The sequence below is a fragment of the Heterodontus francisci genome, unplaced genomic scaffold, assembly GCF_036365525.1.
Source record: "Heterodontus francisci isolate sHetFra1 unplaced genomic scaffold, sHetFra1.hap1 HAP1_SCAFFOLD_896, whole genome shotgun sequence".
NCBI lineage: Eukaryota > Metazoa > Chordata > Chondrichthyes > Heterodontiformes > Heterodontidae > Heterodontus > Heterodontus francisci.
This window is the reverse complement of record NW_027140809.1, coordinates 195,001-219,405: the sequence shown is the minus strand read 5'-3', so window position 1 is coordinate 219,405 and position 24,405 is coordinate 195,001. Positions and strand designations below refer to the sequence as shown.

The 24,405-nt window shown below is 58.1% G+C and overlaps 1 protein-coding gene across 1 annotated transcript in view; it reads left to right on the top strand.

The window, feature by feature from the left end:
• Positions 1 to 24,405, top strand: part of LOC137361212 (plexin A3-like) — a gene marked incomplete at both ends in the record, with an annotated part of 270,436 nt that overhangs the window by 53,125 nt on the left and 192,906 nt on the right. Inside the window, one exon of the mRNA XM_068026127.1 lies at positions 19,874 to 19,988. Within this exon, the coding sequence (XP_067882228.1) occupies positions 19,874 to 19,988 (115 nt within the window). The remainder of the gene's footprint in view (positions 1 to 19,873; positions 19,989 to 24,405) is intronic.

The following is a 24,405-nucleotide window of genomic DNA, read 5'->3' as shown; positions in this document are numbered from 1 at the left end:
GTGCCCTCTACCCTCTGTCCAGCACACACTGCCCCTTGTCCAGTGCCCTCTGTCCAGCACACACTGCCCCTTGTCCAGTGCCCTCTGTCCAGCACACACTGCCCCTTGCCCAGTGCCCTCTACCCTCTGTCCAGCACACACTGCCCCTTGTCCAGTGCCCTCTACCCTCTGTCCAGCACACACTGCCCCTTGTCCAGTGCCCCCTGTCCAGCACACACTGCCCCTTGTCCAGTGCCCTCTGTCCAGCACACACTGCCCCTTGTCCAGTGCCCTCTGTCCAGCACACACTGCCCCTTGTCCAGTGCCCTCTACCCTCTGTCCAGCACACACTGCCCCTTGTCCAGTGCCCTCTGCCCTCTGTCCAGCACACACTGCCCCTTGCCCAGTGCCCTCTATCCTCTGTCCAGCACACACTGCCCCTTGTCCAGTGCCCTCTACCCTCTGTCCAGCACACACTGCCCCTTGTCCAGTGCCCTCTACCCTCTGTCCAGCACACACTGTCCCTTGTCCAGTGCCCCCTGTCCAGCACACACTGCCCCTTGTCCAGTGCCCTCTACCCTCTGTCCAGCACACACTGCCCCTTGTCCAGTGCCCTCTGCCCTCTGTCCAGCACACACTGCCCCTTGCCCAGTGCCCTCTATCCTCTGTCCAGCACACACTGCCCCTTGTCCAGTGCCCTCTATCCTCTGTCCAGCACACACTGCCCCTTGTCCAGTGCCCTCTGCCCTCTGTCCAGCACACACTGCCCCTTGCCCAGTGCCCTCTATCCTCTGTCCAGCACACACTGCCCCTTGTCCAGTGCCCTCTATCCTCTGTCCAGCACACACTGCCCCTTGTCCAGTGCCCTCTATCCTCTGTCCAGCACACACTGCCCCTTGTCCAGTGCCCTCTCCCCTCTGTCCAGCACACACTGCCCCTTGTCCAGTGCCCTCTATCCTCTGTCCAGCACACACTGCCCCTTGCCCAGTGCCCTCTATCCTCTGTCCAGCACACACTGCCCCTTGCCCAGTGCCCTCTACCCTCTGTCCAGCACACACTGCCCCTTGTCCAGTGCCCCCTGTCCAGCACACACTGCCCCTTGTCCAGTGCCCTCTGCCCTCTGTCCAGCACACACTGCCCCTTGCCCAGTGCCCTCTATCCTCTGTCCAGCACACACTGCCCCTTGTCCAGTGCCCTCTATCCTCTGTCCAGCACACACTGCCCCTTGTCCAGTGCCCTCTGTCCAGCACACACTGCCCCTTGCCCAGTGCCCTCTATCCTCTGTCCAGCACACACTGCCCCTTGTCCAGTGCCCTCTATCCTCTGTCCAGCACACACTGCCCCTTGTCCAGTGCCCTCTATCCTCTGTCCAGCACACACTGCCCCTTGTCCAGTGCCCTCTCCCCTCTGTCCAGCACACACTGCCCCTTGTCCAGTGCCCTCTACCCTCTGTCCAGCACACACTGCCCCTTGCCCAGTGCCCTCTACCCTCTGTCCAGCACACACTGCCCCTTGCCCAGTGCCCTCTATCCTCTGTCCAGCACACACTGCCCCTTGCCCAGTGCCCTCTCCCCTCTGTCCAGCACACACTGCCCCTTGCCCAGTGCCCTCTACCCTCTGTCCAGCACACACTGCCCCTTGTCCAGTGCCCCCTGTCCAGCACACACTGCCCCTTGTCCAGTGCCCTCTACCCTCTGTCCACCACACACTGCCCCTTGTCCAGTGCCCTCTCCCCTCTGTCCAGCACACACTGCCCCTTGTCCAGTGCCCTCTACCCTCTGTCCAGCACACACTGCCCCTTGCCCAGTGCCCTCTACCCTCTGTCCAGCACACACTGCCCCTTGTCCAGTGCCCTCTACCCTCTGTCCAGCACACACTGCCCCTTGTCCAGTGCCCTCTGTCCAGCACACACTGCCCCCTGGACCCGCAGCTTCAGGAGAGGAAAGTCAATCTCTCTCTCTCTCTTCCCTCTCTCTCTCTGCCCCATTTGAAAATGCCTTTCTTCCCCCTCCCTGGGTTTGATTTGCTCCGTCCCTCCTCACATCCTCCGAGTGATTCTGTGGTTCGTGAGGAATCTGAAGCAGGGGACTGTCCTGGGGAAAGTCTGACAGTGTCTGCCCACAGTGTGCTGAGCGGAGTCTGTACCCGTGGAGCAGGGGAAAGTCTGACAGTGTCTGCCCTCAGTGTGCTGAGTGGAGTCTGTACCCGTGGAGCAGGGGAAAGTCTGACAGTGTCTGCCCACAGTGTGCTGAGTGGAGTCTGTACCCGTGGAGCAGGGGAAAGTCTGACAGTGTCTGCCCTCAGTGTGCTGAGCGGAGTCTGTACCCGTGGAGCAGGGGAAAGTCTGACAGTGTCTGCCCACAGTGTGCTGAGCGGAGTCTGTACCCGTGGAGCAGGGGAAAGTCTGACAGTGTCTGCCCTCAGTGTGCTGAGCGGAGTCTGTACCCGTGGAGCAGGGGAAAGTCTGACAGTGTCTGCCCTCAGTGTGCTGAGCGGAGTCTGTACCCGTGGAGCAGGGGAAAGTCTGACAGTGTCTGCCCACAGTGTGCTGAGCGGAGTCTGTACCCGTGGAGCAGGGGAAAGTCTGACAGTGTCTGCCCTCAGTGTGCTGAGCGGAGTCTGTACCCGTGGAGCAGGGGAAAGTCTGACAGTGTCTGCCCTCAGTGTGCTGAGCGGAGTCTGTACCCGTGGAGCAGGGGAAAGTCTGACAGTGTCTGCCCTCAGTGTGCTGAGCGGAGTCTGTACCCGTGGAGCAGGGGAAAGTCTGACAGTGCCCTCAGTGTGCTGAGCGGAGTCTGTACCCGTGGAGCAGGGGAAAGTCTGACAGTGTCTGCCCACAGTGTGCTGAGTGGAGTCTGTACCCGTGGAGCAGGGGAAAGTCTGACAGTGTCTGCCCACAGTGTGCTGAGCGGAGTCTGTACCCGTGGAGCAGGGGAAAGTCTGACAGTGTCTGCCCTCAGTGTGCTGAGCGGAGTCTGTACCCGTGGAGCAGGGGAAAGTCTGACAGTGTCTGCCCACAGTGTGCTGAGCGGAGTCTGTACCCGTGGAGCAGGGGAAAGTCTGACAGTGTCTGCCCTCAGTGTGCTGAGCGGAGTCTGTACCCGTGGAGCAGGGGAAAGTCTGACAGTGTCTGCCCTCAGTGTGCTGAGTGGAGTCTGTACCCGTGGAGCAGGGGAAAGTCTGACAGTGTCTGCCCTCAGTGTGCTGAGTGGAGTCTGTACCCGTGGAGCAGGGGAAAGTCTGACAGTGTCTGCCCTCAGTGTGCTGAGTGGAGTCTGTACCCGTGGAGCAGGGGAAAGTCTGACAGTGTCTGCCCTCAGTGTGCTGAGCGGAGTCTGTACCCGTGGAGCAGGGGAAAGTCTGACAGTGCCCACAGTGTGCTGAGTGGAGTCTGTACCCGTGGAGCAGGGGAAAGTCTGACAGTGTCTGCCCACAGTGTGCTGAGTGGAGTCTGTACCCGTGGAGCAGGGGAAAGTCTGACAGTGTCTGCCCACAGTGTGCTGAGCGGAGTCTGTACCCGTGGAGCAGGGGAAAGTCTGACAGTGTCTGCCCTCAGTGTGCTGAGTGGAGTCTGTACCCGTGGAGCAGGGGAAAGTCTGACAGTGTCTGCCCACAGTGTGCTGAGCGGAGTCTGTACCCGTGGAGCAGGGGAAAGTCTGACAGTGTCTGCCCTCAGTGTGCTGAGCGGAGTCTGTACCCGTGGAGCAGGGGAAAGTCTGACAGTGTCTGCCCTCAGTGTGCTGAGTGGAGTCTGTACCCGTGGAGCAGGGGAAAGTCTGACAGTGTCTGCCCTCAGTGTGCTGAGTGGAGTCTGTACCCGTGGAGCAGGGGAAAGTCTGACAGTGTCTGCCCTCAGTGTGCTGAGCGGAGTCTGTACCCGTGGAGCAGGGGAAAGTCTGACAGTGTCTGCCCTCAGTGTGCTGAGCGGAGTCTGTACCCGTGGAGCAGGGGAAAGTCTGACAGTGTCTGCCCTCAGTGTGCTGAGCGGAGTCTGTACCCGTGGAGCAGGGGAAAGTCTGACAGTGTCTGCCCTCAGTGTGCTGAGTGGAGTCTGTACCCGTGGAGCAGGGGAAAGTCTGACAGTGTCTGCCCTCAGTGTGCTGAGTGGAGTCTGTACCCGTGGAGCAGGGGAAAGTCTGACAGTGTCTGCCCTCAGTGTGCTGAGCGGAGTCTGTACCCGTGGAGCAGGGGAAAGTCTGACAGTGTCTGCCCTCAGTGTGCTGAGCGGAGTCTGTACCCGTGGAGCAGGGGAAAGTCTGACAGTGTCTGCCCTCAGTGTGCTGAGTGGAGTCTGTACCCGTGGAGCAGGGGAAAGTCTGACAGTGCCCACAGTGTGCTGAGTGGAGTCTGTACCCGTGGAGCAGGGGAAAGTCTGACAGTGTCTGCCCTCAGTGTGCTGAGTGGAGTCTGTACCCGTGGAGCAGGGGAAAGTCTGACAGTGTCTGCCCTCAGTGTGCTGAGTGGAGTCTGTACCCGTGGAGCAGGGGAAAGTCTGACAGTGTCTGCCCTCAGTGTGCTGAGCGGAGTCTGTACCCGTGGAGCAGGGGAAAGTCTGACAGTGTCTGCCCTCAGTGTGCTGAGTGGAGTCTGTACCCGTGGAGCAGGGGAAAGTCTGACAGTGTCTGCCCTCAGTGTGCTGAGTGGAGTCTGTACCCGTGGAGCAGGGGAAAGTCTGACAGTGTCTGCCCTCAGTGTGCTGAGCGGAGTCTGTACCCGTGGAGCAGGGGAAAGTCTGACAGTGTCTGCCCTCAGTGTGCTGAGTGGAGTCTGTACCCGTGGAGCAGGGGAAAGTCTGACAGTGTCTGCCCACAGTGTGCTGAGTGGAGTCTGTACCCGTGGAGCAGGGGAAAGTCTGACAGTGTCTGCCCTCAGTGTGCTGAGCGGAGTCTGTACCTGTGGAGCAGGGGAAAGTCTGACAGTGCCCTCAGTGTGCTGAGTGGAGTCTGTACCCGTGGAGCAGGGGAAAGTCTGACAGTGCCCTCAGTGTGCTGAGTGGAGTCTGTACCCGTGGAGCAGGGGAAAGTCTGACAGTGCCCTCAGTGTGCTGAGTGGAGTCTGTACCCGTGGAGCAGGGGAAAGTCTGACAGTGCCCTCAGTGTGCTGAGTGGAGTCTGTACCCGTGGAGCAGGGGAAAGTCTGACAGTGCCCACAGTGTGCTGAGTGGAGTCTGTACCCGTGGAGCAGGGGAAAGTCTGACAGTGTCTGCCCTCAGTGTGCTGAGCGGAGTCTGTACCCGTGGAGCAGGGGAAAGTCTGACAGTGTCTGCCCTCAGTGTGCTGAGTGGAGTCTGTACCCGTGGAGCAGGGGAAAGTCTGACAGTGTCTGCCCTCAGTGTGCTGAGCGGAGTCTGTACCCGTGGAGCAGGGGAAAGTCTGACAGTGTCTGCCCTCAGTGTGCTGAGCGGAGTCTGTACCCGTGGAGCAGGGGAAAGTCTGACAGTGTCTGCCCTCAGTGTGCTGAGTGGAGTCTGTACCCGTGGAGCAGGGGAAAGTCTGACAGTGCCCACAGTGTGCTGAGTGGAGTCTGTACCCGTGGAGCAGGGGAAAGTCTGACAGTGTCTGCCCTCAGTGTGCTGAGTGGAGTCTGTACCCGTGGAGCAGGGGAAAGTCTGACAGTGTCTGCCCTCAGTGTGCTGAGTGGAGTCTGTACCCGTGGAGCAGGGGAAAGTCTGACAGTGTCTGCCCTCAGTGTGCTGAGCGGAGTCTGTACCCGTGGAGCAGGGGAAAGTCTGACAGTGTCTGCCCTCAGTGTGCTGAGTGGAGTCTGTACCCGTGGAGCAGGGGAAAGTCTGACAGTGTCTGCCCTCAGTGTGCTGAGTGGAGTCTGTACCCGTGGAGCAGGGGAAAGTCTGACAGTGTCTGCCCTCAGTGTGCTGAGCGGAGTCTGTACCCGTGGAGCAGGGGAAAGTCTGACAGTGTCTGCCCTCAGTGTGCTGAGTGGAGTCTGTACCCGTGGAGCAGGGGAAAGTCTGACAGTGTCTGCCCACAGTGTGCTGAGTGGAGTCTGTACCCGTGGAGCAGGGGAAAGTCTGACAGTGTCTGCCCTCAGTGTGCTGAGCGGAGTCTGTACCTGTGGAGCAGGGGAAAGTCTGACAGTGCCCTCAGTGTGCTGAGTGGAGTCTGTACCCGTGGAGCAGGGGAAAGTCTGACAGTGCCCTCAGTGTGCTGAGTGGAGTCTGTACCCGTGGAGCAGGGGAAAGTCTGACAGTGCCCTCAGTGTGCTGAGTGGAGTCTGTACCCGTGGAGCAGGGGAAAGTCTGACAGTGCCCTCAGTGTGCTGAGTGGAGTCTGTACCCGTGGAGCAGGGGAAAGTCTGACAGTGCCCACAGTGTGCTGAGTGGAGTCTGTACCCGTGGAGCAGGGGAAAGTCTGACAGTGTCTGCCCTCAGTGTGCTGAGCGGAGTCTGTACCCGTGGAGCAGGGGAAAGTCTGACAGTGTCTGCCCACAGTGTGCTGAGCGGAGTCTGTACCCGTGGAGCAGGGGAAAGTCTGACAGTGCCCTCAGTGTGCTGAGCGGAGTCTGTACCCGTGGAGCAGGGGAAAGTCTGACAGTGTCTGCCCTCAGTGTGCTGAGTGGAGTCTGTACCCGTGGAGCAGGGGAAAGTCTGACAGTGTCTGCCCACAGTGTGCTGAGTGGAGTCTGTACCCGTGGAGCAGGGGAAAGTCTGACAGTGCCCTCAGTGTGCTGAGCGGAGTCTGTACCCGTGGAGCAGGGGAAAGTCTGACAGTGTCTGCCCACAGTGTGCTGAGCGGAGTCTGTACCCGTGGAGCAGGGGAAAGTCTGACAGTGCCCTCAGTGTGCTGAGCGGAGTCTGTACCCGTGGAGCAGGGGATAGTCTGACAGTGTCTGCCCTCAGTGTGCTGAGTGGAGTCTGTACCCGTGGAGCAGGGGAAAGTCTGACAGTGTCTGCCCTCAGTGTGCTGAGCGGAGTCTGTACCCGTGGAGCAGGGGAAAGTCTGACAGTGTCTGCCCTCAGTGTGCTGAGCGGAGTCTGTACCCGTGGAGCAGGGGAAAGTCTGACAGTGTCTGCCCTCAGTGTGCTGAGCGGAGTCTGTACCCGTGGAGCAGGGGAAAGTCTGACAGTGTCTGCCCTCAGTGTGCTGAGCGGAGTCTGTACCCGTGGAGCAGGGGAAAGTCTGACAGTGCCCTCAGTGTGCTGAGCGGAGTCTGTACCCGTGGAGCAGGGGAAAGTCTGACAGTGTCTGCCCTCAGTGTGCTGAGTGGAGTCTGTACCCGTGGAGCAGGGGAAAGTCTGACAGTGTCTGCCCTCAGTGTGCTGAGTGGAGTCTGTACCCGTGGAGCAGGGGAAAGTCTGACAGTGTCTGCCCTCAGTGTGCTGAGTGGAGTCTGTACCCGTGGAGCAGGGGAAAGTCTGACAGTGTCTGCCCTCAGTGTGCTGAGCGGAGTCTGTACCCGTGGAGCAGGGGAAAGTCTGACAGTGTCTGCCCACAGTGTGCTGAGTGGAGTCTGTACCCGTGGAGCAGGGGAAAGTCTGACAGTGTCTGCCCTCAGTGTGCTGAGTGGAGTCTGTACCCGTGGAGCAGGGGAAAGTCTGACAGTGTCTGCCCTCAGTGTGCTGAGCGGAGTCTGTACCCGTGGAGCAGGGGAAAGTCTGACAGTGTCTGCCCTCAGTGTGCTGAGCGGAGTCTGTACCCGTGGAGCAGGGGAAAGTCTGACAGTGTCTGCCCTCAGTGTGCTGAGTGGAGTCTGTACCCGTGGAGCAGGGGAAAGTCTGACAGTGTCTGCCCTCAGTGTGCTGAGTGGAGTCTGTACCCGTGGAGCAGGGGAAAGTCTGACAGTGTCTGCCCTCAGTGTGCTGAGTGGAGTCTGTACCCGTGGAGCAGGGGAAAGTCTGACAGTGTCTGCCCTCAGTGTGCTGAGTGGAGTCTGTACCCGTGGAGCAGGGGAAAGTCTGACAGTGTCTGCCCTCAGTGTGCTGAGCGGAGTCTGTACCCGTGGAGCAGGGGAAAGTCTGACAGTGTCTGCCCTCAGTGTGCTGAGTGGAGTCTGTACCCGTGGAGCAGGGGAAAGTCTGACAGTGTCTGCCCTCAGTGTGCTGAGCGGAGTCTGTACCCGTGGAGCAGGGGAAAGTCTGACAGTGTCTGCCCTCAGTGTGCTGAGCGGAGTCTGTACCCGTGGAGCAGGGGAAAGTCTGACAGTGTCTGCCCACAGTGTGCTGAGTGGAGTCTGTACCCGTGGAGCAGGGGAAAGTCTGACAGTGTCTGCCCACAGTGTGCTGAGCGGAGTCTGTACCCGTGGAGCAGGGGAAAGTCTGACAGTGTCTGCCCACAGTGTGCTGAGTGGAGTCTGTACCCGTGGAGCAGGGGAAAGTCTGACAGTGTCTGCCCTCAGTGTGCTGAGTGGAGTCTGTACCCGTGGAGCAGGGGAAAGTCTGACAGTGTCTGCCCACAGTGTGCTGAGCGGAGTCTGTACCCGTGGAGCAGGGGAAAGTCTGACAGTGTCTGCCCACAGTGTGCTGAGTGGAGTCTGTACCCGTGGAGCAGGGGAAAGTCTGACAGTGTCTGCCCTCAGTGTGCTGAGTGGAGTCTGTACCCGTGGAGCAGGGGAAAGTCTGACAGTGTCTGCCCTCAGTGTGCTGAGTGGAGTCTGTACCCGTGGAGCAGGGGAAAGTCTGACAGTGTCTGCCCTCAGTGTGCTGAGTGGAGTCTGTACCCGTGGAGCAGGGGAAAGTCTGACAGTGTCTGCCCACAGTGTGCTGAGTGGAGTCTGTACCCGTGGAGCAGGGGAAAGTCTGACAGTGCCCTCAGTGTGCTGAGTGGAGTCTGTACCCGTGGAGCAGGGGAAAGTCTGACAGTGTCTGCCCACAGTGTGCTGAGTGGAGTCTGTACCCGTGGAGCAGGGGAAAGTCTGACAGTGTCTGCCCTCAGTGTGCTGAGTGGAGTCTGTACCCGTGGAGCAGGGGAAAGTCTGACAGTGTCTGCCCACAGTGTGCTGAGCGGAGTCTGTACCTGTGGAGCAGGGGAAAGTCTGACAGTGCCCTCAGTGTGCTGAGTGGAGTCTGTACCCGTGGAGCAGGGGAAAGTCTGACAGTGCCCTCAGTGTGCTGAGTGGAGTCTGTACCCGTGGAGCAGGGGAAAGTCTGACAGTGCCCTCAGTGTGCTGAGTGGAGTCTGTACCCGTGGAGCAGGGGAAAGTCTGACAGTGTCTGCCCTCAGTGTGCTGAGCGGAGTCTGTACCCGTGGAGCAGGGGAAAGTCTGACAGTGTCTGCCCACAGTGTGCTGAGCGGAGTCTGTACCCGTGGAGCAGGGGAAAGTCTGACAGTGCCCTCAGTGTGCTGAGCGGAGTCTGTACCCGTGGAGCAGGGGAAAGTCTGACAGTGTCTGCCCTCAGTGTGCTGAGTGGAGTCTGTACCCGTGGAGCAGGGGAAAGTCTGACAGTGTCTGCCCACAGTGTGCTGAGCGGAGTCTGTACCCGTGGAGCAGGGGAAAGTCTGACAGTGCCCTCAGTGTGCTGAGCGGAGTCTGTACCCGTGGAGCAGGGGAAAGTCTGACAGTGTCTGCCCACAGTGTGCTGAGCGGAGTCTGTACCCGTGGAGCAGGGGAAAGTCTGACAGTGCCCTCAGTGTGCTGAGCGGAGTCTGTACCCGTGGAGCAGGGGAAAGTCTGACAGTGTCTGCCCTCAGTGTGCTGAGTGGAGTCTGTACCCGTGGAGCAGGGGAAAGTCTGACAGTGTCTGCCCTCAGTGTGCTGAGCGGAGTCTGTACCCGTGGAGCAGGGGAAAGTCTGACAGTGTCTGCCCTCAGTGTGCTGAGCGGAGTCTGTACCCGTGGAGCAGGGGAAAGTCTGACAGTGTCTGCCCTCAGTGTGCTGAGCGGAGTCTGTACCCGTGGAGCAGGGGAAAGTCTGACAGTGCCCTCAGTGTGCTGAGCGGAGTCTGTACCCGTGGAGCAGGGGAAAGTCTGACAGTGTCTGCCCTCAGTGTGCTGAGCGGAGTCTGTACCCGTGGAGCAGGGGAAAGTCTGACAGTGTCTGCCCTCAGTGTGCTGAGCGGAGTCTGTACCCGTGGAGCAGGGGAAAGTCTGACAGTGCCCACAGTGTGCTGAGCGGAGTCTGTACCCGTGGAGCAGGGGAAAGTCTGACAGTGTCTGCCCTCAGTGTGCTGAGTGGAGTCTGTACCCGTGGAGCAGGGGAAAGTCTGACAGTGTCTGCCCTCAGTGTGCTGAGCGGAGTCTGTACCCGTGGAGCAGGGGAAAGTCTGACAGTGTCTGCCCTCAGTGTGCTGAGTGGAGTCTGTACCCGTGGAGCAGGGGAAAGTCTGACAGTGTCTGCCCTCAGTGTGCTGAGCGGAGTCTGTACCCGTGGAGCAGGGGAAAGTCTGACAGTGTCTGCCCTCAGTGTGCTGAGTGGAGTCTGTACCCGTGGAGCAGGGGAAAGTCTGACAGTGTCTGCCCACAGTGTGCTGAGCGGAGTCTGTACCCGTGGAGCAGGGGAAAGTCTGACAGTGTCTGCCCTCAGTGTGCTGAGCGGAGTCTGTACCCGTGGAGCAGGGGAAAGTCTGACAGTGTCTGCCCTCAGTGTGCTGAGTGGAGTCTGTACCCGTGGAGCAGGGGAAAGTCTGACAGTGTCTGCCCACAGTGTGCTGAGTGGAGTCTGTACCCGTGGAGCAGGGGAAAGTCTGACAGTGTCTGCCCTCAGTGTGCTGAGTGGAGTCTGTACCCGTGGAGCAGGGGAAAGTCTGACAGTGTCTGCCCACAGTGTGCTGAGCGGAGTCTGTACCCGTGGAGCAGGGGAAAGTCTGACAGTGTCTGCCCTCAGTGTGCTGAGTGGAGTCTGTACCCGTGGAGCAGGGGAAAGTCTGACAGTGTCTGCCCTCAGTGTGCTGAGCGGAGTCTGTACCCGTGGAGCAGGGGAAAGTCTGACAGTGCCCACAGTGTGCTGAGTGGAGTCTGTACCCGTGGAGCAGGGGAAAGTCTGACAGTGTCTGCCCTCAGTGTGCTGAGTGGAGTCTGTACCCGTGGAGCAGGGGAAAGTCTGACAGTGTCTGCCCTCAGTGTGCTGAGCGGAGTCTGTACCCGTGGAGCAGGGGAAAGTCTGACAGTGCCCTCAGTGTGCTGAGCGGAGTCTGTACCCGTGGAGCAGGGGAAAGTCTGACAGTGTCTGCCCACAGTGTGCTGAGCGGAGTCTGTACCCGTGGAGCAGGGGAAAGTCTGACAGTGTCTGCCCACAGTGTGCTGAGCGGAGTCTGTACCCGTGGAGCAGGGGAAAGTCTGACAGTGTCTGCCCTCAGTGTGCTGAGCGGAGTCTGTACCCGTGGAGCAGGGGAAAGTCTGACAGTGCCCTCAGTGTGCTGAGTGGAGTCTGTACCCGTGGAGCAGGGGAAAGTCTGACAGTGTCTGCCCTTAGTGTGCTGAGCGGAGTCTGTACCCGTGGAGCAGGGGAAAGTCTGACAGTGTCTGCCCTTAGTGTGCTGAGCGGAGTCTGTACCCGTGGAGCAGGGGAAAGTCTGACAGTGTCTGCCCACAGTGTGCTGAGCGGAGTCTGTACCCGTGGAGCAGGGGAAAGTCTGACAGTGCCCACAGTGTGCTGAGTGGAGTCTGTACCCGTGGAGCAGGGGAAAGTCTGACAGTGTCTGCCCTCAGTGTGCTGAGCGGAGTCTGTACCCGTGGAGCAGGGGAAAGTCTGACAGTGCCCTCAGTGTGCTGAGCGGAGTCTGTACCCGGATTCAGCCTCTCGGTGTTGTCGTGTGTTTCTGAGTAACAGGCTGCAGGGACGGCTGCTGTTGTTTTTGGGCCTGTCGACGAACACTGTTTGTCCTGTTTCTCCACAGAGCGGAAATGACTTTATCTCAGCCCCTGATTCACACGCTCATGTGAGCCTCAGGCATTTCCAAGAAAGCAGCAGTACACTGGACTGAGGGACCTTGCAGCTTCTGATAGCAACACTGCACCAACGGGAGAGGCAACTCCCTTCTCTGATAAGGAACTGGGTGGACTGTCTATGTTTGCATTCTAACCTTTAACCTCCTGGGCCCTGCAGTCAATTCAAGCCCAACCTCTGGTCTCAATACTTTCGCACTGATCTGTCTCTCCATCTTATCCCTTTTTCACTGGAAGTGGATCTGTAACTAATTCCTGTCCTGGGGAGTATTTGATGGGGACAGTGTAGAGGGAGCTTTACTCTGTATCTAACCCCCGTGCTGTACCTGTCCTGGGAGTGTTTGATGGGGACAGTGTAGAGGGAGTTTTACTCTGTATCTAACCCCCGTACTGTACCTGTCCTGGGAGTGTTTGATGGGGACAGTGTAGAGGGAGCTTTACTCTGTATCTAACCCCCGTACTGTACCTGTCCTGGGAGTGTTTGATGGGGACAGTGTAGAGGGAGCTTTACTCTGTATCTAACCCCCGTTTTTTTTTTTTTTTTTTTTTTTTTTTTTTTTTTTTTTTTTTTTTACTCTGTATCTAACCCCCGTGCTGTACCTGTCCTGGGAGTGTTTGATGGGGACAGTGTAGAGGGAGCTTTACTCTGTATCTAACCCCCGTACTGTACCTGTCCTGGGAGTGTTTGATGGGACAGTGTAGATGGAGCTTTACTCTGTATCTAACCCCCGTTTTTTTTTTTTTTTTTTTTTCCACAAGGTGACCTTTATACCCCAGGCCCCTTTTATATTTTTCACATCGAGGGGGCCTTTATCCCTCAGGCCCCCTTTATGTACATATTTACAGTTTTAAAATAACTTTATTAAAACAGATAAATAAACAAAAAACTCAAATTAAAATGCCATTCTCGGCGTCGACGATGCACTCCAGTCCCTGCGGTGCCCACCGGCCGCGGAAGGCCTCAAGCGTACCGACTGACACCGCATGCTCCTTTTCCAGGGACACCCGGGCGCGAACGTAACCGCGGAAGAGGGGCAGGCAATCGGGGAGGACGGACCCCCCGACGGCCCGCAACCTGGACCTGTGAATTGCCACCTTGGCCAGGCCCAGGAGCAGACCGACGAGGAGATCCTCCTCCCGGCCCAAGCCCCTCCGCACCGGGTGCCCAAAGATCAGGAGCGTGGGACTGAAGTGCAGCCAGAATTTGAGGAGCAGCCCCTTCAGATACTCAAATAGGGGCTGCAACCTCGCACACTCCGTATAAATGTGGAACACGGACTCGTCCAGGCCGCAGAAAGTACAGCTGGCCTGGGAGTCCGTGAACCTACTTAAAAGCCTATTGCACGGGACTGCTCTGTGCAGCACCCTCCACCCCAGGTCCCCGATGTAAAGGGGGAAGACTCCCGCGTAGAGAGACCTCCATCGGGGTTTCCCCTCGCCGCCAGTTGGCAACGCGGACCGCCAGGGCGTGTCCGGCCGGCTGACGAGGGCGAGGAAGTGGAAAGTGTGCAGGAGCAGCCCGTACAGGAAACCCCTCCGCGCCGATTGGAATGGCACGGAGGGCATTCCCGAGAGGCGGCTCGGGTTGTGCGGGACCGGCTCCCGAGGAGGGTTTCGGGGCCTGGGTCCGATGAGCAGTTCCGGCCCAGCGGGGGTCAGCTCGGCCGGGATCGCTCCGCACTCCCGAGCCCCCTCGCCACCCGCAGTGAGGGGCGTCCCGGGGGTTTCGGCTACTCCTCCGCCCGCCGGACCGTCCCCGGAGTCGGCCGCCCGGACAGCCGAGGCGCTCTCCTCCGCCGGCGGGGGAGCGCCCTGACTGGAGGCGACCATGTTCCAGACTCGGAAAAGATCCCGGTAAAAGACAGGCAACTCCCTCAGAGAGGTGCGGCTAACGGACTCCACCGGGAGCTGCGTGTCGTCTTGAAGGCAGTGACACTGGCGGAAAAAATACGTCGCCAGCGCACACCATCTGGGAGGACGCTCGACGTACAGGTATCTCTGCAGGGTCCGAAGGCGGAGAGTCGCAGCCTGGGTGCGGACGCACACCAGCGACTGACCGCCCTCCTCGATCGGGAGACTCAGGACCGCGGCAGAGACCCAGTGTTTCCTCTTGCCCCAGAAGAAATCGACGAGTTTCTTCTGGATCTTGGTGGCAAATACAGGGGGCGGGGCCAAAGTGACCAACCGGTACCACAGCATGGAGGCCACCAGTTGGTTTATGACCAACGCTCGGCCCCTGTAGGAAAGCACTCGGAGCAGTCCTGTCCAGCGCCCCAGCCGAGCGGTGACTTTCGCCTCCAACTCCTGCCAGTTTGCCGGCCAGGCTTCCTCAGCGGGGCTAAGGTGGACTCCCAGATAGAGGAGGTGCGTGGTGCTCCACGCAAAAGGTGTCATCTCCTCCGGCAGGGAGTCCACCCGCCACTGACCAACCAGGAGTCCGGAACATTTCTCCCAATTGATCCTCGCGGAGGACGCGGCAGAAAAGGTCTGCTGGCAGTCGCGCATCCTCCGCAAGTCAACGGGATCTGTGATTGCGAGGAGCACGTCGTCGGCGTAAGCCGAGAGGACGACCCGCATGGCCGGCTCGCGCAGAGCCAATCCCGTCAACCTCCGGCGAAGCAGGCACAGGAAGGGCTCCACGCAGATGGTATACAATTGGCCGGACATGGGGCACCCCTGACGCACTCCTCTCCCAAATCGAAGGGGCGCCGTCAAGGACCCGTTAACTTTGACTAGACACTCTGCGGCGGCGTATAAAAGTCGGACCCGGGCCACGAAATGCGGCCCGAGTCCGAAAGCGCGCAGAGTCCCGAAAAGGTAATCGTGATCCACCCTGTCGAACGCCTTCTCCTGATCGAGGGAGAGAAAGGCGACCGACTGACCAGTCCTCTGGGAAAGATGGATCAGGTCCCGGACCAGGTGGATGTTGTCCTGGATGGACCGGCCCGGGACCGTGTAGGACTGGTCGGGGTGGATCATGTGGGCCAGCACGGAGCCCAGGCGGGTAGACATAGCCCGGGCAAAGATCTTATAATCCGTGCTGAGGAGGGAGACCGGACGCCAGTTTTTAAGCAGGCGGAGATCGCCCCTCTTCGGCAGCAGGACGATGACCGCCCTGCGCCACGAGAGGGGCATCTCCCCGGTCGCCAGGCTTTCCCCCAGGACCCGCGCGTAATCGTCCCCCAGGACGTCCCAGAACGCCCTGAGGAACTCCACGGTCAACCCATCCAGCCCTGGGGATTTGCCCCTCGAGAGCTGGTGGAGGGCGCCAGTCAGCTCCGCCAACGTGAGCGGAGCCTCCAATCCTTCGGCGCCCTCCGGGCTGACCTGCGGCAGGTCCTCCCACAAAACTCTGCGCGCATCCTCGCTGGACGGATCCGGAGAGAACAACGCACTGTAATACGTCCGGACCAGGAGGCCCATTCCCTCCGGATCCGTGATGGAGGATCCGTCGTCGGCCAGCAGCTCGACGAGCTGCTTACGGACCCCCCGCCATTTTTCCAGCGAGTAGAAGAAGGGTGAGGCGCGGTCCAAATCTTCCAGGATCTGGATCCGCGACCTCACGTACGCGCCTCGGGACCCTATGAGCTGCAGGTTCCTCAGCGCGCCCTTCTTCTCTTTGTACGCCTGCCACAGGGCCGGGTCCGCGACGGCATGACCGAGGCGGGATTCCAAGTCGAGCACCTCCCTCTCAAGGCGCCCGATCTCGGCTTCCCGCCTCTTGGTCGACCCCTTCGCGTACTCCTGACAGAAGACGCGGATGTGAGTCTTGCCCACATCCCACCATAGCCTCAAGGAGGGGAAGCCCCCCTGCTTCCTTCTCCAGTCGGCCCAGAATCGACAGAACGAGTCCCGAAATCGCACGTCCTCCAGCAGCCGGTTGTTAAAGTGCCAGTACGCGGACCCCGCCCGCGTGCGGAGCGGAGTGAACTCCGCCCACACCAGGCGGTGGTCCGAGCACGGCACCAGCCGTATGGAGGCCGCCGAGACGCGGGAGACGTACGCCTGCGAAATGTAGAGGCGGTCGATTCGCGACCCCCCTCCTCCAGACCTCCACGTGAAGGCGCTGGAGTCGGGATGGAGATTCCGCCAGACGTCCACCAAGTTAAGGGAGCTGATCAGTCCCCTCAACTTCTCTACCGACGCTTGGCCGCGCTGGGGACCGGAGCGATCCCCCACCTCGAGGGTGCAGTTAAAATCCCCCCCGAGGATGATGCACTCGCCGCTATCGATGGAGCTCAAGAGAGCGGACACTTCTTCAAAGAAGCGCGCTTGCAAAGCGCCGGGCCTGGGCGCGTACACGTTCACAAAGTGGAGCGGCACGCTACCCAGGCGAACGGCGAGGTGGAGCAAGCGGCCCGGCACTAGCTCCTTGACCCCCAAGATCTCCGGCTGAAAAGTCGGGGCCAACAAGATAGCCACCCCACTAGAAATAGGGGTGAGGTGACTCATGTAGACCCCACCCTGCCACTCCAGGAGCCAGGTGGCTTCGTCTCCCGGAACGGTGTGGGTTTCCTGCAGAAAGCTCACCGCGTATCTCCCTTCCCTAAGGACTGAGAGATTGTGAAATCTGCGGTGAGCCCCTCTGCTGCCGTTGATGTTGAGGCTGGCTATGGTTATCTTCATGTCAAAGGTACTTAAAACCCGTCACCAACAGCTCACTGTGAGGAGGGAGTGGAAGTGCACCTGGCCCTCCACTCCCCCAGCAACCCATTGAGGAACACATTAAAACGGCGCCTCTCAACCAGTTTCACGTCCGCGCGCTTACCCGCTATCTTAAGGGCGGCACGGACGGACTGGATGATCAGCGCCAGATTCGACCAACGGTCGAGGGCCAGCTGAACTTTATTGCGGCAACCCCTGCAAGCCGCGAGGAAATCCCGGAGTTCCGCCGTGGGGATGAGAGGAGATTCGGTGGGAGGCACGAGGGACTCCACCACCTCACTGGCGATGGAATCAAGATCATCCTCCGTGCCCCGCACCGAATCCCCATCCTCCTCCGGGTCGTCACCGCCAGCGGCCAACACATCCACCACACACTGTGGGGCGGACATCCCGGCCGCGCCAGCTGGTCCCGCCTCCGTCACGATCCCACCCCCAGGATCGATGGCGGAGGAGTCCTCTCTGGGTTCTATTGTGAAACTGGAGCCTGTAGGCACCAGCGGCTCAGGACCCCCCTCCACCTCCGTCCCCAGGGCAATGAGTGGTCCAGGGGAGACAGAAGTTCCCGACTCCGGGAAACCAGCCGGAGCCGAGATTGGAGGCGGAGGGAGGAGGCTATCTCCCGCTCCGCCAGCACCCACAGGCCCAGCAGGTGGGGCAGCATTCTCAGTTATAACTGGGTCGGGTGTCTCCTGGTTGGTGGTGGACTCCGGCTGGGAGGCCCGACCCTCTGGGGCCTCGCCCTCCCCTTCATTCAGGACACCCGACCCAGTAGCAGTGGCAGAATGGGCGGCTTCCCCAGGCTCCCCCACCACAAGCAGGGCCCCACTTACTCCTTCAGTAGGGGCCTCATGTACCGGGGCCATCCCCTTCCCTCCATCCTGAGGAATTGGGAGCACCTGCCCGGACTTTGCAGCCTTGGTGGTGGCGGTAGGGGAAACCTGGGGACCCGAAACAGGAGACAGCTCCCCTCCAACAGATGGGCCCTGCGCCTCAGGGCCCCTTGTTACCTCTGTGGAGGGGTGCCTTCTCCTCTTTTTCCCAGTTGTGTGCGGAGGCTCAGAGACCTCCATATCATCAGAGGCCTCCACCTCCACACTCTCCTTTTTTTTATTCACCCTGGGCCTGAGCCCAGCCCTGGGGCAAGTTGACTTCCCGAGATCGGGCCTTGGGCTGAGCTCAGGCTCGGGTAGTGTCACGATATCCAGGGGACGCGCCTCTCGATGTTTATTTCTCCTCCGCGCCTTCCTTCCACTTGGACGGTCACCCCCCTCCCTGCCGGAGGCCGTGAAAACCACAGCCTCCGGTACCGACTGAATGGTATCTGGTGGTGGTGTAGTGGGGGTGGGAGGAGGTGCAGCGTCGCCACCCTGGGCCGCTGAGTTGGAGTTGGCAGCCGGGAGGTTGGGGCAGTTCTTACGAACATGCCCCACCCCCTTACAGACATGGCACCGCACCCCGTCCAAGGTCCAGAAGACGCGGTAGGCCGTCCCCTGGAATTCGACATTGAAGTGGCCCTCTGTCACCTCCTCCCGCGCCAGCTGCATGAATAACTGGCGGCGGAAGGAGTAGACGTGTCGGAGGCTGTTCTCCCGAAGACCGAGCGGGACTGGGGTGAGCCCCGTCTTTACCTCCCCCAGATGGTGCAGGTGGGGAAGGAGGAGCTCACCAGGGATGAAGGGCGGGACATTGGATAAAATGAGCCTTTGCGCAGTGGCCTCCAGGGGGTCCACTGGCAGAAAGGTCCCGCCCACGGTGAGCCCCTTGCTCAGAGCCAGGGACACCGCCCGCTCGGTCTTCAGGAAAAACACTGCCTTCCCGTACATTTTAGAGGCTGCAACAATGGCCGAAGGGCCGACAACCTCGGCCATTGCTTTCACGCATGCCTCTATAGACATGTTCGGGTGGACGTAGCTCTTGACCCCATGCTTCGTTGTTAATAAAGCAAAAGGTGACGGGGCAACAGGTGCAGCTGCAGCAGCCGCAGCAGCATATGAACGGGAAGGCCCCGCCACCGGCGAAGAGGGGCTTGCCATGGGGTCTAAGAGCTACGTCCACCCCCAAGAAACAAAACAAATTACACAATTTTTAAAAAAAAAGCAAACTTTAAACAAGGTGGAGTGGGAGTAGAGGAGCATGGGGTAGGATGGTAAAGGAAATGGGGAGGATAGGTGACTGAGGCGACTGAGTGGAGGAAGGGAGAGAAAGGCTGAAAAGGATGTTTGATCCAACTGCCAGTTGGAGCACCTTTATAACAATTAGTCCAAAACTGTTTGTTGTCTTCCAGTTGGGGGAGGCTTCTTCGCCCGGGACGGCTGGAGCCGCCCGGTACTCTCCTCTTCTGATTTTAACAAGACAGTCTTCACCCGGGCAACTCCAGCTGTCCCGAGCAGGCAGTTGGGGTGGGGAGGGAGCTCCCTGTGTGCAAACACCAATACAAACACAGGGGCCCCTACTGGATTGGCTGCCCCACCCCTGAGTCTTCAGGCCTCTTCTCCCTCCCCCAAACAGTTTAAACTTAATAGTCTTTCAGGTGCCCTGACACCCACCTCTCCAGAAAAATTGCAGCCTTCCTTGATGGTTTCCCTCCACTCTGTATTCACCTTTCTCCAGTCTCACTCTCTCTCCAGTTGGTGCAGTCTCCACTCAGTATTCACCTTTCTCCAGTCTCTCTCTCCAGTTGCTGCAGTTTCCAGTCTCCACTCTCCTTTCCCCAGTTGCTGCAGTCTCCACTCTCCACTCTCCTCTCCCCAGTTGCTGCAACACAGGTGCAGCTGCTCCCCCGATTGCTGGCAGGAAGTGCTCCAAATTGACCAGCCAATCCCAGTACTGTACCTGTCCTGGGAGTGTTTGATGGGGGACAGTGTGGAGGGAGCTTTACTCTGTATCTAACCCCCGTACTGTACCTGTCCTGGGGAGTGTTTGATGGGGGACAGTGTAGAGGGAGCTTTACTCTGTATCTAACCCCCGTACTGTACCTGTCCTGGGGAGTGTTTGATGGAGACAGTGTGGAGGGAGCTTTACTCTGTATCTAACCCCCGTACTGTACCTGTCCTGGGGAGTGTTTGATGGGGGACAGTGTAGAGGGAGCTTTACTCTGTATCTAACCCCGTGCTGTACCTGTCCTGGGAGTGTTTGATGGGGGACAGTGTAGAGGGAGCTTTACTCTGTATCTAACCCCCGTACTGTACCTGTCCTGGGGAGTGTTTGATGGGGGACAGTGTAGAGGGAGCTTTACTCTGTATCTCACTCTCAGTCTAGACTCTGACACACTCCCTGTGTGTGTATGTCTCAGACATCTGGTTCTGTGTTACCTTGCATGGGATGTACATCATGTTAAGCCAGAGGGACAGTTTGTTGAAGTTTGAGCTATGTTTCTCCTCTCTCTCTCTCAGGTGCCTGTCCTGTGTCGGAGGCCCCTACCCATGTCACTGGTGCAAGTATCGACACGTCTGCACACACGATGCCGGGGACTGCTCCTTCCAAGAGGGCCGAGTGAACATGACTGAGGTAAGGATTTGTGCACGTGTATGTCTATGTGTACGTGTGTAAAGGACATCAGATTCCTCTGCGATCCTTGTCCTCCATCCGGATCCACCTCCTGCAGTTGAATAGCCAGTGAACACTGGCGTGAGCTGAACAAATGGATGGCCGAGTGTCCGGAGGTTGGACGGCCTTGGGGGAATTGCCACATCGAAGAAAGCCAGGGTAAGGAAATGACCTTCCTTCAATCATAAGGTCAGAAGTGGGGATGTTCGCTGATGATTACACAATGTTCAGCACCATTCGTGACTCCTCAGATACTGAAGCAGTCCGTGTAGAAATGCAGCAAGACCTGGACAATATCCAGGCTTGGGCTGATAAGTGGCAAGTAACACTCGCGCCACACAAGTGCCAGGCAATGACCATCTCCAACAAGAGAGAATCTAACCATCTCCCCTTGACATTCAATGGCATTACCATCGCTGAATCCCCCACTATCAACATCCTGGGGGTTACCATTGACCAGAAACTGAACTGGAGTAGCCATATAAATACCGTGGCTACAAGAGCAGGTCAGAGGTTAGGAATCCTGAGGCGAGTAACTCACCTCCTGACTCCCCAAAGCCTGTCCACCATCTACAAGGCACAAGTCAGGAGTGTGATGGAATACTCTCCACTTGCCTGGATGGGTGCAGCTGCAACAACACTCAAGGAGCTCAACACCATTCAGAACAAAGCAGCCCGCTTGATCGGAACCCCATCTACAAACATTCACTCCCTCCACCACCGACGCACAGTGGCAGCAGTGTGTACCATCTACAAGATGCACTGCAGCAACTCACCAAGGCTCCTTCGACAGCACCTTCCAAACCCGTGACCTCTACCAACTAGAAGGACAAGGGCAGCAAATACATGGGAACACCACCACCTGCAAGTTCCCCTCCAAGTCACACACCATCCTGACTTGGAACTATATCACCGTTCCTTCACTGTCGCTGGGTCAAAATCCTGGAACTCCCTTCCTAACAGCACTGTGGGTGTACCTACCCCACACGGACTGCAGCGGTTCAAGAAGGCAGCTCACCACCACCTTCTCAAGGGGCAATTAGAGATGGATTAGTATATTCTTTCTTCACTCTGTCATCTTGATGAAGTTAAATGGTTGATGAACTTTCTGGTTTGCGATTGTTAACCAATAACAAACCCCCCTCAGCCCCCACTCCGAGTCGCTCATGATAACTAGCAAACAAACCCCTGCCCTTCAGGGGCAAGACGGGGGCCCAGAAAGACCTTTCCCCTTCCCTTCATTCTGCTGCTTGCTGAGTCTCAGCAGGGTGCGGTCCCTCCCGCCACTCGGACTCCTTCCTGTCCAGCCTCCAATTGGCCGAGTCTGAACCGAGCCTCGCTCTTCAAAGGCACAAAGAAAAAGAGACAGACTCCCGTCTCCTCAGCTCCTTTCGCCACCTCAGCTCGTCCCGAATGCCCCTCGCACCCAGTGGAGCAGTTTCTGTTAAAGTGTGCACACTGTTGTAATGTAGGAAACGCAGCTGCCAATTGGCGCACAGCAAGATCCCACAAACAGCAATGTGATAAATGAGCCAGCTCATCTGTGTTTTTTTTTTGTGATGGTTGCGGGATAAGTATTGACCGCAGGACACCGGGAACTCCTTCCCCCACTCCCCCCGCTGCGGCCCCTGCCCCTCCCCCACCCCCACCCCCACCCTGGCTCTTCAACTGAGACTGTTTCCACTGGCAGCATGTTCAGTCAAGCAGAGGGCAAGGGCTGTAAGTAATAATCTCTGCTGTTTAACATTTAACCTTTCACACAAACAGCACTGGTCTTTCAGATGATTAAAGGATTCGATCGGGTCGATAGAGAGAAACGATTTCCTCTGGTGGAGGGAGAGTCCAGAACAAGGGGGCAGAACCTTAAAATCCGAGCCAGGCCGTTCAGGGGGTGATGTGAGGAAGCACTTCTTCACACAAAGGGGGGAGTGGAAATCTGGAACTCTCTCCCCCCCAGAAAGCTGTCAAGGCCGGGGGGTCAATTGGGAAATTCAAACCCGAGATTGATAGATTTTAGTTGGGTGAGGGGGTTAATGGTTAGGGAATCCAAGGCAGGGAAATGGAGTTAAAATACAGATCAGCCACGTCCTGACTGAATGGAGGAACAGGCTCCAGGGGCTGAATGGCCTCCTCCTGTTCCTGTGTAACAGGCTCGAGAGGGGCTGAATGGCCTTTCCTACACTGCCTGATTCTAAGCACAACTGATGGTATGAGATATGGAAGGGAAATCAGTGTTCAGAGATCTTCTGTCCAACGTCAGCACCTTCAGAGGATGTAGAGAGAGGGCATGGCTGACCGTTCAAATTCCTCCATGGCCTCACTCCCTCCCTATCTCTGTAACCTCCTCCAGTCCCTACAACCCTCCCTATCTCTGTAACCTCCTCCGGTCCCTACAACCCTCCCTATCTCTGTAACCTCCTCCAGCCCCTACAACCCTCCCTATCTCTGTAACCTCCTCCAGCCCCGACAACCCTCCCTATCTCTGTAACCTCCTCCAGTCCCTACAACCCTCCCTATCTCTGTAACCTCCTCCAGTCCCTACAACCCTCCCTATCTCTGTAACCTCCTCCGGTCCCTACACCCTCCCTATCTCTGTAACCTCCTCCAGTCCCTACACCCTCCCTATCTCTGTAACCTCCTCCGGTCCCTACACCCTCCCTATCACTGTAACCTCCTCCAGTCCCTACAACCCTGCCTATCACTGTAACCTCCTCCAGTCCCTACACCCTCCCTATCTCTGTAACCTCCTCCAGTCCCTACACCCTCCCTATCTCTGTAACCTCCTCCAGTCCCGACAACCCTCCCTATCTCTGTAACCTCCTCCAGCCCCTACAACCCTCCCTATCTCTGTAACCTCCTCCAGCCCCTACAACCCTCCCTATCTCTGTAACCTCCTCCAGCCCCGACAACCCTTCCTATCTCTGTAACCTCCTCCAGTCCCTACAACCCTGCCTATCACTGTAACCTCCTCCAGTCCCTACACCCTCCCTATCTCTGTAACCTCCTCCAGTCCCGACAACCCTCCCTATCTCTGTAACCTCCTCCTTTAAGACGCTGCTTAAAACCGACCTCTTTGACCGAGCTTTCGATCGCCCGTCCCGAATATCTCCTGATGTGGCTCGGGGTTAAATTCTGTCTGATTTACACTCCTGTGAAACACATCGGGACGTTAAAGGCGCTATATAAATGTAAGTTGTTGTCGGGGTAAAGATTATCCTATTTTTTTTCCCTCCTGAAAGATGACTTTTGGACAGGCTCCTTGCTCACAGTGGGATGGGAATTCCGAGGTTCCCTGGGGGATGGGAGGAGAGTGCAGGTCTATATTTAGTACTGGGAAAGGGTTAACTCTTGAGAACTGTGGAGATATGGACTGTGCTGAAGTCTCCACTGTATCCGTGGTGTTGAATAACCCTTTGTGTGTGTGTTTGTTGATGTCTCCTTGTATCTGTTTTCCGGGAGTTCTGTCTCGTTCCTGTTTGCCTCTGTGAATTAGTTCACAGATCAAAGTTCAAACTGTAATTAATTAGCGGAGTAGTGCCTCCTCATCACCAGCTTGCTTTTTACACTCGCTGGTGACAATCAGTCTCAGCATCTCAGCCCATCGCCCATCTCTCTCCACTTCAGGGTGACCAGGCATTAAGTGTGTGAAAAGATTTCAATGTGATTTCCCTCCTGCTCACTGGCGAACAGCGTGTTCATGCAGACTTAGCAGTTCCACACCTGCTGGTCTTTTGGACCCTTTTAAAAGCTATTCTATTTTAAAAATAGACAATTTCCTCATCTGTCTGTCTGTCTGTCTGTGTGTGTGCCGGCCGTGACTCGTTTGGTCTCACTCACTCCCCCCTCAGAAGGTCCTGGGTTCAAGACCTCACTTCAGAGACTCAAATCCCATAATTCAGGCCCGGCACTCCCCAGTGCCTGTACTGAGGGAGCACCGCACTGTCGGAGGGTCAGTACTGAGGGAGTGCCGCACTGTCACCGGGTCAGTACTGAGGGAGTGCCGCACTGTCACCGGGTCAGTACTGAGGGAGTGCCGCACTGTCACCGGGTCAGAACTGAGGGAGTGCCGCACTGTCGGAGGGTCAGTACTGAGGGAGTGCCGCACTGTCGGAGGGTCAGTACTGAGGGAGTGCCGCACTGTCACCGGGTCAGTACTGAGGGAGTGCCGCACTGTCACAGGGTCAGTACTGAGGGAGCGCCGCACTGTCGGAGGGTCAGTACTGAGGGAGTGCCGCACTGTCGGAGGGTCAGTACTGAGGGAGTGCCGCACTGTCACCGGGTCAGTACTGAGGGAGCGCCGCACTGTCGGAGGGTCAGTACTGAGGGAGTGCCGCACTGTCGGAGGGTCAGTACTGAGGGAGTGCTGCACTGTCACCGG